The sequence below is a fragment of the Fomitopsis serialis genome (assembly GCF_022376445.1).
Source record: "Fomitopsis serialis strain Sig1Antser10 chromosome Unknown B0H18scaffold_65, whole genome shotgun sequence".
NCBI classification, from domain to species: domain Eukaryota; kingdom Fungi; phylum Basidiomycota; class Agaricomycetes; order Polyporales; family Fomitopsidaceae; genus Fomitopsis; species Fomitopsis serialis.
The window spans coordinates 94280-110883 of record NW_025955025.1 but is presented as its reverse complement, the minus strand read 5'-3'; the positions used below and the strand labels follow the sequence as shown (position 1 = coordinate 110883).

At 56.1% G+C, this 16604-nt stretch overlaps 3 protein-coding genes across 3 annotated transcripts; 2 read left to right on the top strand and 1 right to left on the bottom strand.

The window, feature by feature from the left end:
* Window positions 1-2330: 2330 nt before the first annotated feature.
* On the top strand, window positions 2331-11324 carry B0H18DRAFT_956901 (uncharacterized protein; the record flags this gene model as incomplete). Its single annotated transcript, XM_048042513.1, has 14 exons — window positions 2331-2341; window positions 2391-2586; window positions 2638-3992; window positions 4041-4487; window positions 4538-5210; window positions 5268-7327; window positions 7386-7481; window positions 7530-7610; window positions 7644-7700; window positions 7749-8583; window positions 8669-8939; window positions 9097-9243; window positions 9294-10343; window positions 10393-11324. The coding sequence occupies 14 exons, from the start codon at window positions 2331-2333 to the stop codon at window positions 11322-11324; spliced, it is 8211 nt and encodes a 2736-aa protein (XP_047890435.1).
* Window positions 11325-11465: 141 nt separating this feature from the next.
* Window positions 11466-11925, bottom strand: B0H18DRAFT_1121725 (uncharacterized protein; the record flags this gene model as incomplete). The annotated part of the gene is made up of 2 exons (XM_048034383.1): window positions 11466-11785; window positions 11835-11925. The coding sequence occupies 2 exons, from the start codon at window positions 11923-11925 to the stop codon at window positions 11466-11468; spliced, it is 411 nt and encodes a 136-aa protein (XP_047890434.1).
* A 994-nt stretch (window positions 11926-12919) lies between these two features.
* Window positions 12920-16298, top strand: B0H18DRAFT_956899 (uncharacterized protein; the record flags this gene model as incomplete). The annotated part of the gene is made up of 15 exons (XM_048042512.1): window positions 12920-12947; window positions 13010-13027; window positions 13076-13497; window positions 13551-13667; window positions 13715-13854; window positions 13903-14125; window positions 14187-14443; window positions 14499-14536; window positions 14572-14989; window positions 15094-15166; window positions 15210-15272; window positions 15322-15429; window positions 15480-15619; window positions 15667-15856; window positions 15888-16298. The coding sequence occupies 15 exons, from the start codon at window positions 12920-12922 to the stop codon at window positions 16296-16298; spliced, it is 2646 nt and encodes an 881-aa protein (XP_047890433.1).
* Between the last annotated feature and the right edge of the window lie 306 nt (window positions 16299-16604).

Sequence of the window (16604 nt, the reverse complement as noted above, 5' to 3'; positions counted from 1 at the left end):
TCTATTGTCTATGATACATGCCTAATATCCTCAGAGCACTGGACAAGTAAGCTCTTCCTACAGTTCAATAGATGTGCTCAGCCCAGCCCATATTAAATCAAAATATATTCGTAATGGCTTTCCTGGCATCTTCATTCATCTTTATCCATCTTCCCTTTGTTGATAAACCCATTGCACATCCCTTATCACCCCGCTCAGGTGTGTTTTTGAGCATTTATTTCATTACTTACGGTAACCCCATCCATTCCATCTGTACATTCACTGCTTGTACTGTTCATGCCCTCCTATCCAGTCATTTCCTCCTTGCCACCCTATTATTCCGTCTTGTCTGCCTTTCGAAACGACTGTGCTCGTCTCCCCTACCGTCGAAACGGTTAATTTCCCTTCTGTAGAGCGCCTTGCAGCCGCTGCATGTGATCTGTGGCTGACCGCACGTGTGCGCTTTCCATTTCGGGCAGGCGTGCCAAACAGCGCCACAGTGTTCGTCTCGCGGCGCCTTGTTCGTCTTCCCACCTCGCTCACGTCCGTGCTCGCCAACCTCTCCTCTTTCCTCGCTGCCGTCCAGTCCTTCGTCGTCGTCGTCGTTGCCGCCGGTTCCTCTCGTCGCTTTGGCTTGTCGTTCTCCGGGTTGGCCCCTGCCTCGCGCTCATGGTAAGTACCGTCCATGTGCCCTCCCATCGTATGTACTCAGCGCCCATCTTCCAGGTCCCGTCGTTCTGTCGCGTCCTCGACCCGGTCGATCGCCTTGAAGGATAGGATCAGGGGATTCGTGCTGGGTTGACATTGTAAGGTAAGTCTTCTCTTTTGTTATCTGTTCCCTCATGTCGTGGCCGATGAGGGCTGGACTCGTCCGCCCTGGTCGGTAAGGGGTGCCGTCCTGTTCTCGAACGGATACGGTGCCCCTTCCTCTGCGTTAGCCTTCGGGCGCGTCGTTGCACGACCTCTGTGGCATTGCGTTGATTACTACGTTCCACATGTTCTCCCTTCGGACGACCCTGCCCCCGACGTGGACGACTCTTGCCCCCGACGTGGACGACTCTTGCCCCCAACTGTCGTCCTGGACCCGGACCCAGGAACTGCAAATCGCACCCTATCTCATCGCTGTAAACCACATCTGCCCCTCCCCCTTTCCTCTTCCCGTTTCCATGATCCCCGCCACTCTCTCGCTCCGTAGTTGCTCTTCTAGGCCTTCACGCCTTGCTCGTGTTTGCCCGCTCATGCAGCATTGTACATTCGTCATGGCCTCGGCGGGATGCTAACCTCGCCTCGCGTTCTATCACCCCATCGACGCAGTTACCCACCGCCGCCTGCTGTCTTCGACGCTGTCTCCCTCACTCACGCAATCCCGCCGCCGCCGGTGCAATTCGACGTACGCATTGGCATCCCGTACTGGCGCACCGCACGGCCTTTTCTTCTCCAGTCGTCAACTCCCCCATACCCCAAGTAAGTTTTGACCTATCGTCGTTGCATTCCAGCATTCTCATTGAACTCTCGCAGGGCGTTGTCAACGCACGCTTTCTATCGATCCATCACCACACGCACTCGTTTCCTCTACCACGGAGTTCACTTCGTTACCGTAGCACCTGTACCGTTCGTTTCAATTAATCTTGCCGTGACCGCTGTAGAATACCTGTCCACGCTTTACATTGCGCGCGGGCACGACGTCGAGTCCATTACCAGCTGTCGTCCTACCACCGCTTCATGCGTTGAGACCCTCTGCTCGCCGAAGCCGTATTCATTTCCAACTACGCCTGTGTCCGCCGCGCGAATCACGCCGTCCCTCAGTATGCCACAGAAAAAAAAATGGGACGTCCTTCCCCGTCGTCTCCATGCGGATTCAACGTCATATCAGATCCCCGCCTTGCGGGACAGGCGTACTCCTTCCCTGTCAAGGAAGGGCCTCAGACACGCTGTTGCCGCCGCCCATGCATCGCAATAAGCCTCCTTTTGGGGATGCGCCATGCCACACTCGTCCTGCCCCCGTCACTCCACGTCGTCTTTGAATTTCTTCCCCGTTTGCGTCACCGTCGGCAGCCAATTCTGGCCATCGGCCCGACTACCCTCCAGGCCCAATCCTACGTCCCTCATCGATAATTCAGCGAGCTTCAAATCTCACTCCCGTCGTTGCGCCAACTCCACGTCAAAACATTCCATCGCACCGTCCTTACACACACCCCAGTCGCTCTCGTTCCCGCCGTGCCAAATGTGATGTCTCGGACGCTCCTTCTCGACCTCCCTTCACGTTTTTTCGACTGGCCACCGCCCTTTAATGCCACGCCCGCGTAGCGCGTTTCATCCTCCGTGTATCCTTTCCCCTCGCCCCCTCAGCCATGGCTAAACGGTACGCACGCGTCTTTCAATGTTTCATGCGCCCACTAACTGTCCTTCAGGCATCTCTACTGCAAGTCTTGCCAGGGCCTCGTCTGGGCTACAAGCGTGGACGCGCACCGCCGTGCGGTTCATCAGTCCGCTGCAAACTGCGTGTACCCCGATGGCGCCCGCGCGCTCATTCCTCGTAACGCCGAGACCCAGAAGTGGCACTGTGAAAGGTGCAATTTCTTTACCGTGAAGTCCCGGGACATCTCCGTACGTTTTTCCTGAATGTCCATGCGCTTGTTATACTGATTCTCCTCTCAGACCCATACATCAGGTTGTCACGCCCTTGCCACTGCACCAGAACTCGATGAAGACGATGCGGGGCGTCCGTCCGACTTCGATCCTCAAGAGGATGGCTTTGGACCACTTCTGAGCCAGCCGCCGCCCTTCCCGACGCGTTCGAAACGTTGCCTGCCTACCCTGCCGTCCACACTCCCCCCTCCCGTCAGCTCCACCCCCCACAGCGAGAACAATCGTCGCTCCCATAGCAGCCCAGGTCCTAGTTTTGCAGAACGTGCACCAGCGGGCGAGGTTCCATCGTTTCTCCGATCCGCCTTCGCCACCCGTCCGTCCCACGACCCGCTCCCTCGCTCGAACCCGCAACAGCCTGAGTCTCACCTTCCGGCCTCGTCTCCGCCTTCTCCTTCGCATTTCAATGACATGCTCCGTTCGTCTTCTCCTTCCTTCCCTGAGCCCCAAGATGCTCGCCTGTCTCAGGAAGTTCCCGTGGCTTCCTCTCGCGCGTCCTCGCCGTTTTCTGCTCCCATCGACCTGTCTGATCCGCCGAACCACGAAGATGCTGACGCCGCCTTGGAACCTCAGGAGGACCCCCACCCTTCTATGCAATCCAGCATCGCTCCTGGACCGGAGACAGTTGTCACCGCTGACTTTCAACGCTGGGGCATAGTGGTCAATACCACTCACCGCGTTGTTATATGCGTTGGTTGCAAGTGCTGTGTCGCGCCCGTTCACCTTACCACCCATCTGCGAAGTCATGGTCATGTCACCGTGAAGGATGCCGCCGTGACAACTGCCCTGTCTCCGTATGACTTGGTGCAGACTCGCGAGTCTTTTGTCCCCGCCTTATCAGCTAATGCTTTTCCGTCTGCCGTTTTTGGCCTCAACATCGTCGATTCCTACTTCTGCTCGCGCTGCCACCGCGGATACGGCTCCGAGTATTCGCTGACCAAGAACCACTTCTCGAAGACTAGTTGTAATCCTGCCCGCTCGTACTATCGTTGCCCAGGCCAGACATTCTTCACCAACAATCGTCGACGTGTCTTTCCTGTTACTCTTCCGTCCTTGCCGTCCCAACCCGACTCAGCCACGCCTTTTGATCTCTACCTCCGAGCCGTCATTCCCCCTGACCCGTCTGCCGAGCCCATCGCTGCGCCTGCCAACGAGCGTTCGCTTAGCCGATTCATAGCGAAGGAGAAGTGGTTGTCCCATGTCCTTGGCCTCCAACCTTCTTTCATTCATTCCTTGGTGGACATTCAGGACGGCGATTCTGACGCCGCCGCCGTTCGCGCCTGTGCCCTTTCCTACTTGGAGAAGGTGGTGTCAGCCTTGGAGACAACCCCCCCGCAGATCAAGCGTCGCATGGCCCAGTTCAGCGAGTAAGTCTTCGCGTTGTTTCACTTTGTATGCGCATTCATGTCTTGTAGCGACCCTTCCTCCGGTGCATTTATTCCCCTCAGCCGGCCGTCGTTATTGCAGTATTCAAGATACCTCGCGCAGCTCCTTCTGTTCGCTCTGCGCGTTCTCGAATTGCCAGACGAGCCCTACCACGTACCCTTGACTGAATACCAGCGGGTTGCGTGCCGAAGTCTGGCTGACGCGCTAGCCGGTCTGCTCTCAGATACTAGTTTACAGACTCTCGTACATGACGTCTTATATTCCCTCGTCGCCCATTCGTCACCCAGTTCAACAATCGACAGATATTTCTCTCCAATCACTCGCTTCCAGGTCCTCAGCGCGGTCGCGACCGACGGCGACTTCATCAAAACGAATGACATTCGCAGACTCAACGCGCAGTTAATCTACATCATGCGCGCAACTATGTTCACCGAGATCCTGTCTCGCATTCAATCGCAAGACAGCAACTTCTATCCGTACGTATCTCTCACGCCTCCCTCCCCTCTCTACTCAGTTTCGTTCACAGAGTCTATACTCAACTTCGTACGTACCTCATCTCCGACGCCGAGACACCGTATGCGTATTCTGCTGCGCTCGCTGGTATCCTACACGCAATGGAGAATCAGGACGACAGCATGGCCCGCGTCCAGTTTAAGGATGTCGAGTGTACCACCATCCTGCACGAGGATATCGAGTTCACCCATAGCTCCATTGCGTCCGTCGTCAGAGGCGCCATGGCCGAGTTTGACGCAATCTTGTCGTCCAAGCTTTTGTGTGGCATTCCGCAAGACGACCCTGCTTTCACTCTACCCGAGCTCATCTCCTCGATATACGATCAACCGCGAAACTTCGATGCAGACTTCAATTTCTTCGATGATCCTCGTAATAAGATGGGCGACGTTCAGCATGCTCTTCTTCGCCTCATCTTAAACAACTCTGACTTGGCGGGATCCTTCCACTATGTCCACGGCGACCAAGTTGTGTGGAAGTCCCTTCGCTGCCAGCAGTTCTTGCGCGACGCGTATGAGGCCGAGCAGCGCCTCTGCACGATGATACACCTCTCGTATGGCCAGCCCGCCCGTGGCGAGGAGCTGGCAACCGTCACCGTCCGCAACATTCGGGGTGGTTCTGCTCGCAACCTCTACGTCATGCATGGCTTCCTCGTCATCCTCACAGGGTATTGGAAGTGCGCAGATCAGGTTAGTCGTTTATATGATCTTTGACCGTCTGCCTTGCTCATTTCAGCTCGTCCACAGACTGGCCGCGACAAGATCATCGTTCGCGTGCCAGCTCCCGAAGTTGCTCAACGACTCCTCTTCTATCTCGCCTTCGTACGCCCCGTCCAGATCGCTTTCGCAAAGGTGTTCTACGACGAAGCAGTCGTGCAACGCTTCACGCATTACCTCTTTCCTGGCCTTCATAGGCCCCTAGGTGGGCAGGATGTATCTGCGTGCCTCCGCGCTGACACCGCCATGTACCTGCGCTGCGAGATTGGCCTGCGCGACCACAGACAGCTTGTGTCTGCGCTCAGCCGGTATGCTCGTCCCGTTGATTATTCAGACGACACAACGCACCCGTACGAGCTCCAGCGTGGTCACAGGAGGCGTGTTTACGATTCGCATTATGGAATCAGCAACGGCATGCTCCCCGGCGAGGATCCCCAGCGCGTCATAGCCCAAATTTGTGCCAGTACCTATTTCCATTTCGAGATCGGTATGGGCAAGAAGTATGACCCCAACGGCAAGGGTAGCTACACAATCGTTCCCGCCGCTGATGCGCCAACCGCTTCGGCTGCTCCAGCCATCGATCCCGAGGCCTTTGCAGACCAAATCGCCGCCCGACTCCTTCCATACCTCGGACGGCACCTTCCTGGCCCCATAACGTCTGGCGTCCTGCCCACGCTCGAGCGGTCCATGCATCGCATCGCTGCTGTATTGACTCTGGATCATCGGCCGAGCGCTGTAACTGTCACTCCAGCATCAACAAGTCAGTACGCGGTTACCTCTGGGGTTCTCAAAGCGCTGCGCGACTTTCTCAAGGATAACACTGCGTCGTTCAGCTCACCACTGCAAGGTCAGGCGCTCGTGGCTTATCTCAGTCGCAAGGTCAACATGCTCGTCTGTCTCCCTACCGGCCATGGCAAGTCGTTGCTCTTCTTCCTTCCAGCGAAGATGTACGAGTCCGAGCGGACCACCGTCGTCATCGTCCCTCTTCTATCTCTCCACGCAGACTTTACTCGGCGCGCCGGGGAGCATGGCATCCGAACCCGCCGATGGCAGCCAAGTGACACCCTGGAGTCCTGTTTTGTTCCACTCGTGTTGGTATCGCCTGAGCACTTGAACACCAAACCTTTCGTCGACTTCATCAACCAGCTGCATCAAAATCAGCGTCTGCTCCGTCTCGTCTTCGACGAAGCACATCTCATGATCACTCAAGCGTCCTTCCGCGAGTGTTTTGACGACATGCGTCACCTTCGTGAGGTCGGTGTCCCATTCATCCTGCTAACTGCCACTCTCGCCCCCCACCTGGAAACCCCGCTCTTCCATAAGCTGAACGTTAGTGATATCGTCGTGTTCCGTCTCCCCTCAGTTCGTCCAGAAATCAGCATTCAATTGAAATCGTTTCGCACCAAGGCGGCCATGAACGACGCTTTCATTCCCGAGGTCAAGGACAGCATTCTGCGTCTGGAGCCACATGAACGTGGTCTCATATTTTGCAAGACTGTCGCCGAGGTAGAGATAGTGGCGCGACAACTGGGCGTCGACGCCTTTCACTCCAAGCTCGAGCCCGACACCAAGACCATGCTCCTGCGCCAGTTTGTCCGAGGCGACCTTCAAGTTCTTGTCTCCACTAGCGTCCTCGGTGAAGGCCTCGATCTCTCCTCCATCCGTTTCGTATTCCACTGGGGTCTTCCGCGCGACCCCTCAAGCTATTACCAAGAATCTGGGCGCATGTGCAGGGATCGTCGATTTGGCACTTCCGCTGTATACTTCCTGCAATCCGAGCAAGTCCGCGTTGCTGATCCTGACACGATCGGCGCTGGGGTCATCAAAACCTGGTGTAACGAAGATGACATCTGCCGTCGAATCCGTCTCGCTGAATTCCTCGACGGCGCGCCGACCCAATGTAGCGTACTCATTAATCCTAACTTGTGCGACGTCTGCGCTCGCGAGATGGATAATCCCAACCCACCTCCCCTCGCCATGTTCCCTGATCCTATCGTTGCCCCTCACGACTTTTCCAACGTCGACTTCCCAGATGTCCCTCTGCCACAGTCTCCGACTTTCGAGATTACTCACGAGGATCTTCCTGACGCGTACGTCTTCTAATCTCCTAGTATTCGTGCTCTCGTGACTTATATCATCTTTCCGCAGGTACAATTTCCTTGCACCGGAGGCTCCTTCCGTCCTGCCCACTTTCCATTCGCCTACCAACCAGCTCGATGACCAGATTTCCCCATCTCCCTCACCGTGCGTTCGTTTCTCGCCTTCGTCAACCCTTCACTCAATTCCCTACAGTCGTGGCGTCGTACAACGTCGCGCCGTTCAAGAGGAACAGTCGCTCCGTGGTGATATTGGCATAACACCTCACGATGAACTGTACGTACCGTCTCGATACCATCCCTCGACAAGACTCACCGTGCCTGCTCCTCCCAGAGACCCTGCCCCGCGCACTCCTCATGCCAAATCGTATGTGGCCTCCCTGTCTTCTACAAATTCCTCTCACAATTTTCGCAGACGCGACGACATGCAAATGGTTCTAGTCCCTGAGTACATCTCGAAGTCGCGCCTCACGTCGAGCTTAGTCCCACTCCGCCGGTCTCGCGACGATTACGGTGGCGATGTGCACGAGTTTGAGCGATCACCGTCTCCTGGTTTCGAGGACCGAATGATGTCTCACACTGTGTGGCAACCCTTTGGGGATTTTACCCACTTGCCGACACCTACCACCACCAAGCGGCGGCGTGTCCACTTTGACCAAACGCCTGCTCCTTCGCCTGTTATTTCTCCTACCCAGTCTTTCGTCGACCGTGCTCGGCCTAACGCGCGCCATTCCACCCGTCAATCACCGCCAATGCTGACCGCACGGTCATTCAATTCGTTAGCTACGCCCGGCTCGTCCTCCAGCGCATCGCGTGGATCAGCGACAACAAGGACGCCGTCCCTACCGTCAACGTCCTTGCCGTCTCAGGTCTCCGGTCGCCCTTCGATGCGTCCCTCAGCTCCCACTATCCGGTACTCGTCTGCCTCATATAATGCCCCTTCCACTTCACGCCGTCCTCTCGAACCTTCCCTCACCCGGCGACAACTCCCTGGCGTTGAAACCAGTGGACTCGACGATTCGTCGAACTCCGTTGGTACGAGAGTCACGTTGGATTCAATGCGAGCGACAGCCGAGCAGGACGTACTGAAGTCAATTGCCCGCAACGTTGACGATGTGTTGTCCCATTTCCTCTTCAACAAGTGCTCCAAATGCGCGGTTCGGGCTCTCCCGTACGACCACGCCAGCACCTCGTGCCCCGACCGCCTTTGCTCGGCAACTGATACCGTATGGCAGAAGTTCAAGGAGCAGGTGCGACTACCCAACGGCAATTGTTTTAAATGTTTTCGTCCTCAGGTCAGTGTTCCATCCGACTTCACTTCTATGGCCTCCTTAGTTTCTGGCGCAGCGCAATAAGGCTACACACTTCGGGTGGCATGGGCCGGGGTCCCCCACCGATTGCGAGTTCTTCGACATCATCAAGCCTGCCCTCTACGTCGTCTTTGCCGACCGCAATTGTCGTAGGCTCTACAGCAAGGACCACGGACATGAACTGCCTCAAACAGTAGAAACTTTCATGTCGTGGTTGGCACAGACCGAGGACAAGTTGGGCAACCAAATCCGCCTCTTCCACTGGATTTGCACTGCCCGTGGTCTGATCACGAATTGTAAGTCATGCTTGCCGTGAGTGCATTTCCCCGCTCATTTTTCGTAGGATCTCTTCGTTTCCTACAACGCTCACTGCTCGCTCCTGCAATATTGTTCCATTCCTGTCGCGTTCCTTTACATTACCTCACGCCAATTAGTCATATGTTACCTTTTCAGTTGTCGGTCACATGGTTTATGTTCGTTTGCACGAGTCCTCGCAGCCACTTTCGGCGCCCTTGCGCGTTTCTCCACTCGTATACATATACATCCTCTCCATGCAGTCCACCACCCCTGTCGTACGGTCTCAAACTGGGCGTTTAGATAGTAAGTTGCGTTCGCGAAGTAATTTACACGCAATGGCTCAACCATTGTAGACATTTGGTACTTCACCGACGCGATCTGTGCCGCTCGCCTGGACGACACGCGCTGGATCTCAACCCCGAATGCGGAGTGGATCCCCGCAATTTCGACCGACAAGGTCGAGGTCCGTGGACGTCGAGATGGTTGGTACGGATCCGCGGATCCTCATCGTTGGCCACAACTTTTCGACTCGAAATTCACACACCTCTGTATACTCCCTGACCCATTCTACCCCGGGTCCTCTGAGATGCCTGCGTCTGTTATGGACAACGTCATGTCCGACCACTATCGTTTCACAAGCACGGTCGGTGAGAATGACGAACGCCTCGTCGTCGTTCACTACGATCGATCTCCGATCCTAGCCCGTGATCTCGAGGACCTGAAGAACCAGATGGAGGTGTTCATCCGGGAGGATGCGGCGACGTCGGACTTCACTGGCGGCATCCCCCCTAATATACACGCACCTTTGAAGAACTACGTGCTTTCGGCGTTCGACGCGGTCGAGCGTATGAAGAGCGTTCCCATGACCTTGCAACAATTCGTCTGGGAGAATCGAGAGTACCAGCGATACTACTCCGAGGCCACCGCGTACATGGAGTTTGCGAGGACATTCACGCATCGTATGGTGGACGCGAGGCGTCATTCGGCCGACACTCGTCTCATGGGGGCGATTTCCGATGACCCCGTCATCGTTCAACGACTATTCCGTGCTGGCATCCCGGTGTGGTTCATTCGTCCCTATCGGCACCTCCTCCCGGAGTTGAAGATCACAGACGTTGTCGACCTCGTGCAACCGGAGGAACGGCAAGTCACCTTGCAGGAGTACGATCCCTCATACCCCACCTATTATTCTGGTCCTCCCGGTCGTGTGCACCTCACGGCTACCCACCTGTTTGGGAGGTTCCAATACACTCCCGGCATACCGGATGCTCCGCCGCTCCTCCCACAAGCTGCGTCCGGTTCTGGTTCGAGGCGGCGGCCACTGAGCCCTGATCCGGAGACGGCGACTTCCCTTACACCTCCGAAGAAAGGCAAGTCGTCTCACACCGCGCCGCCCCCAACAGGTAAGACCTTCGCTTCTTCCTTTCGTTTTGACTCACTAATGCTCCTCAGATGCCAAACACACTCCTCCGAAGGCGAAGGCAGGGCGCGACCACTTTGTCGATCCAGAGCATCCGTTGATACCGCCTCCCATATCCCAGTGGGCGAACACTCTTACACGCGTCCAGAACGATCCTACACGTTTGCAGAGGGATCGTATTCCCGGGGGCTACTATTGCCCAAACCCAGCTTCGTTCGCCACCGCCAGTAGCCTCACCCGTTTCCTCGAGACTTGGCTCACGATCCGTCCGGCTTGGCTCGCTCACATGAAGAAGGTCGTGTACACTGCAGCTGTGGTGCCTTTCAACAAACAGGTATGGAACGCACTGCTCGTCATGACTGATGAACAGCGCCGTTCTGCTGCGTCGCAGCATGATGCCACATCGAAATTGAGTGCCTCCGCAAAGGCCCGTATGGAAGCCATGAGCGCGTTTGGTCAGTTCTTCCCCACTTCCGACTTCCGCACGCCGTCCTCCGTCAGATGGCACGAATTCTCCGTCGCCACTCCCATACGCAACCCGGCACCCAGCTTCGTGCGTCAAGTGGTTTGGGAGCTCTACGAGCTATCATTTCGACTGGAGTTATCCGCGGTCGACTTCAAGCTCTCCGGGATGGCGTCCAAACCGCCTGTTCTTCGCAATGACCGTCTTGCGCTCCTCTCCGCTTGCTTCGCCGATCGCCAGCTCGTTCCAACGCATTATCCTCAAAGTAACGTGGGCCTTGCGTCGCTGCATCGCCAAAACCTCGCCGTGTTTGTGGAGTGCCTTCGACGTGTTGTGTTGCATTGGCCAAACTCCCACTCTATGCAGCGGCACCTCCGTCCCGAAGATCATCCTCAACTCGTCGTCGAGATTGAGCACGACGTAGTTTCCTTTTATTGCCAGACGTTTTACGACGTCACCGGGCGTGCGGCTGTCGTTCCCCACCGCCTCCCGTCCGCCTGAGGTTTCGGTCTCTTCGTCTAAATTGCTAATACAGTACCATCTAGTGACTTTGGATATCGGGTCTGTCGTCCAATCTACGTAGTCAGCCTCAGTGTTAATCATGTACCTCATCGCTTCTACTGTACACATTAGTCGAATCCATCAATGGAGCTTTCGCGAACCTGGGTCGTCTTCACCGTCTCGAGCGTACCCAGCTCTATGGACATTCAATCCCAACCCTTCCCACACCCCGATCGACCACTGCAACAGCATGAATGAAAACGAGTGCGGGCTATCCTTCGACGCGAAGAGCCGGCTCTCGGCATGCGACGCGACACCACCGTATGGATAGAACGGGTTGTTCAGCCGCTCAACGCTCGCGGAGCCTACGCCCAGTGCGCGGAGTACAGTGTTGCCTAGGTAGTCGACGTATCCGTGAACGCGTTCAACGGATATGCCTAGGTGATCGCGTCCCAGGTCCTCTGTCTTCGTCGTCAGTGCTACGTCCCCAGGAACATGTCAGACCCGTACCTTCCAGCGCACGCTTTTCGAGTTGAATGGCTTCGTACACAACTCCCTGCACCCATTCCACAGGCAACGGGCTGTCCATACGCGAGAGCATGACGCTTGCCATGTCCACCCCGAGGTCGCCATGCCTACACATCCAACGCCCGAGTTGTCCAAGTCCTTGCAGCCAGCCTTCTCTCGCCACCGCCTGCCACACGCCCGCAGCTCCCTCCCCAGTATTCCGTTCGCGCAAGCGAAGTACACCCACCCACGCGCCGGGTTGCTTTCTTCGGCCGCGGACACAGCCCAACCGTTCTTCCTCTGGCTTATGTGTGACCTCGCCATCACTGCGGCTATCTCATCCCATTCTCTCGAATCTCTCTTGTATCGCTCCACCACCTCCCTTGTCATGGTATCCGTCTCCAACTCTCCACTCACGCAACTCGCTAGAAAATCCTGACATTCTGCTTGCGTCGCGGAATACTCTCTCGCCAACGTCATTTCCAGCCGTTCCTTGCTGCTTAGCACGGCTGCTAGGCTTTTCAGCACGTACTGTCTCGCTGCATCGCTCGCGTTTCTCCACGCCGAAGCCTCGTACGTTCCACTGGTCAAGGCAGTCTTTTCGCGTTGTACGTCCAGCAGCGATTTCTGCAACCTCAGGTCCCACACCTTCCCTCTGTAAGTCTCTGGTCCTTCGTGTACGCTGCGCAGCTCACCTTGAAGTCCATCCTATCTCCCTGTTGCAGCCTCTCAGTCAACCCTTGAATCCGTCTCGTTACTTGAGCGTTGGCTGCTCCGTCAGCACCGGTCCACCGCTCGGCACCAGGCATAGTCGTTTGTCCAGGCATCTCTGTACCAGTTCGGTAAGTTCTATAGCGTCTCATCGTTGTTCAGGGCTGACCGAAGACCTACGTCTGACAGGACCTCGAGCCGTTGAAGGTACGTTGGTAGTTGACGACTTTTGTGCGTTGGCTGTAACGTCAGACATCCATTTATGGTGTCCTGCGGTCATTATCACATCCCTTCACATTGTCCAGCTTTCCTCGTTGAAGCGATCCGCGCATACATCCACAAAACTTGCTTCCTTCCATCATCGTACTCGTCCAAACATGCCTGCCTCTGACCCACCCTCTGACGGTGAGTCTCAATGACCTTGCCACTCATTCGCGACTTGCTGAGGGCGTGCTTTCTGACAACAGATTACTTCCAGTACTACAGTATGTCTACCTTTGCCATTACGCGTTATTCGACTCAAGATTCGTAAGGCGACGATCCAGCCCTCCTCCAAGCGGCTGAAGCACTCGACCCGCCTCCTGTCGCCGCACGCCGGACCCCGTCGCCTGCGTACGTCCTGAGCAACGTTCACGACAGGGCGACACCCGCTCCCGGCGACGCCGCCCCACTTCCCAGTGACCCGCCCGACGTTGACACGTCGCTCGTCGTCAAATGGCAAGAGCATGACACAGCGTCTCCTTTGCAGGGTGATTTTCATTCTTCTGGAACATCTCTAGACACTTATCAGGCTTTCGCAGAACTCTTGGGAGGTTCTGCGATCGTCCCGTCTCAGAAGGCGCATGACGTCGTTAACAGTACCTCGATGAACGGTGACACGGCTGCTCACGGCAAAACCCAGACTCCCACCGATTGGGACAGCTCCCCTTTCGCTATGACACCCGGTGTCTCAAGGGTATGTCGGGTCGTCTCCTCGGCTGCTTTCGCTCACGTCGCGTTCCTTCACAGGACATCATGGTCTCCAACCTTCGACCGCTCTCGTTGGAATCCGTTTGCCGTGCTCAGATCGCCGGCGAGTACGACGGTGCCCCCATTTGGTGGCTTGACGGTTGCAAGATAGACCAGGTATGCTGACATTCACTCCATGTTGGCTTCACTGACACTCACAGCAGTTTGTTTGTGTCGCACGCATCACGGAATGGACCTACCGGGACGGCTCTATACACGCCGTGATCGTCGACGACACTCGAACGTTCCGTGCCTTGTGGGGCGAAGACGTGCCCCTCCCTTCCTTCACAGCTCCTCAGCCAAGGTAAGTCTCACCTTGCCCGGTCCGACGGTCTCTAAACACGACCTCTAGTTATGGCGACCTCGTCCTCTTCACCGCTCGAATCGAGTATTCCCCCGAGGGCTTCAACTACGAACCAGCGGACGACGGCGCTCGGGAGTGGCTCCATTTGGTCATCCTCGATTTCAAAATCCTTCAGCGGAAGTCCTCTAGACCTCAAATCGAAGCAGACCTACAGGCGTACAGCGATCTTCTCGCTCATTATGACAGCTGGTCGTCCCTCGACGTTGACCATGTCAGTGTGGCGCCTTCTTGTCTCGTCAAACCCTATTCTGACACATCTTCTATTTCTACAGCAACGTCTCGTAGCCATCCAGGGCTTCGTTCCGGGCCCCCTGCACCCTATCTCCGAGTTCACGTGGTCCCTGGACCGGGACATCAAATGGGCAATCGCCGGCCTCCTGGTCGACGACGCAAGCCTTGTCGCCATCAAGATCAGCATGGTTTACCGGCTGACCCGCCGCTGTCAAGCTTTCGTCCGGCTCCTTGACATCCTCCGGGACGTTTGGTGTGCCCTAGCTCACGTTGACATGTACAGCCCCACGTCTGTCAAGTGAGTCTTCCGGTTTTCTTAGCGCATGTGGACGTATGTGGCTCACTGCCTGTAGCAATGCGTTCGCACTCCTTCTCAATCGCCGGCTCGTATGTCAATTTGAACGCGGCGGTGGTATCGCATTCAAGCCCTGGAACCCTCTCCTTCTCCTTGGTCGCTTGCCATGGCCGGTCACTTCCCTGGACCACTCTCTGAGCTGCACACCGACGTCACAGCAGGCTTAGATCGCCGCGCTTCCTCGTCCCGAGTGTTCCTGTCAAAACATGACAGCTCCGTAGAACTAGACCCTATTCGTCTCGCGCTCTTCGATGTGTCAAACCTTGTACTGTATTTGGAATCTTTTGAGCCACCCGCCGCGTCTCGATGCGCACACTGTCCCGTTTCCGGACATGTCGATTCGGTTCCTCGTATTCGCGCTGCTTTCCGGCCCTCGACAAACCCCGTCGTCGAGCGCGTCCGTTCACCCAGTATCCGCGTCAACTTTCCCTTCCGTACACCTCTTCCGTTGCACGCGTTCGCCGTCAACAGACCCCCTCCCAACACGCAGTGAGTCTTCAACAACTCTCGCACTCCACCTCGCACTATCGTCCGGCCTTCGCATGCGGCTTGCTCTGTATGCCTCTACTCAACGTCGGTCGCAATCCTTGCAGGCATGCCTCGACAGGATCAATCTGCCTCGCACACCCGCGCAGCGACGCCATCCCGTCCTCCGCCTCAGGTGCCGTATGCATACATCTCCCTGTTTGCGCATCCCAATCCTCTCTAGACGGCTTCCGTGCATGCCCGCGCTGCTTCGCGTTCTGTTCGTTTTGCACCGCCTCCCTCAGACGTGAGTCCAAGTTCCCTTAACGTCTGCGCACGATCCAACGGCATGCAAGGCTCTATTTCCCAAGTATTCACTGCAACATCTACGCGACGCTCATCATGTCTTCGTCAATCACGAGACAGCCGTGCGTTGGTCGTATTACGGTCGGGAAGTCACTGACGTGAGTTCTCAGTCGGTCTGGGGCCTTCTCTTGTCCTCACCATACCCCAGTTCGTTGTCGTCGCTCGAGTACTCTTCTGGGACCTAGATTCGGACGGTCTATTAGCCGATGTCGAGGACCTATCCAACAACACCATACAGTTGCTCAATGTGGATCCTAACCTGCCGGACGACATGTATCCTCGCGTTCGGTCAGCCTTGCTTCCATTGTATGCGTGTAAAGCTAACCCCATCCCAGGCCTGGCGACATCGTGTCCATCAATGGCTCGCTGAAGATATCATGGGACCAGAAGACGCATATCCGACCATTCACCGTTGTCGTTCTGACCCCGGTGACCGCACCCCTCGCTCGTCACCTCACCACGCTCCAAGACCATCTTCGCGAAGCCGACAAACAGCGTTCTGCGAGCCGCCTTGCCACGCTGAAGGTGTGTAATACGTCTCTGTGTTTCTGGACAGCGGCGCTCACCTCGTGCTGGCTTCGCAAAGATACGCAGCGACCTTATATTCAACTGGCTCATCCGCTCAGCGAACCAATGTTACAATCAACAAGGATTGTTCGATCGCGTTCGAGTGACCTACTTTCAGCAACACCCGCCGGTCGAGGCTTGCGCTCGCCTCATTCAGAGCTGGTACTCCTGCAACACTCGGGCGCGCCGCGCCATACCAATGGAACGCGTGTTGCGCGACCTCGCTGTGCCCCTTCTGGACACTAAACTTCCGAATCTTGTCGATAGTCTCAAGTACGCGTTCGCCTTGCAGTACAACCACCGAACTAACGGCGTCTTCAGCGACGCCTTCGATACCCTTGTCGGTCGAGGAGACATTCGCGAAATCATTGTCGGTCGTGAATTTGCGTTCTATTTTTGATACGTAATGCTAGCATACACTGTACTTCTCGCATTGCACATAAGCTGTTGTTCCGCGCGCTGTCGTTCCGCGTCTTGTTGTTCTGCGTACTGTCGTTCCGTGTGCCGTCGTTCTACGCTTTCTTCACGCTCTACGCTCGCCCCACGTCCTACTTTCATCGCATTAGACTTCAATAGAGTCTTCCATATGTATAAGTACACATGCCTCCGTTCACTCCATACCTACCCCGAACGCACGCCGTCCTGTACAATCTCACGCATTCTCCTCGCCACCGTACCGGTCTTATTTGGTACGGCCGGGTACCGG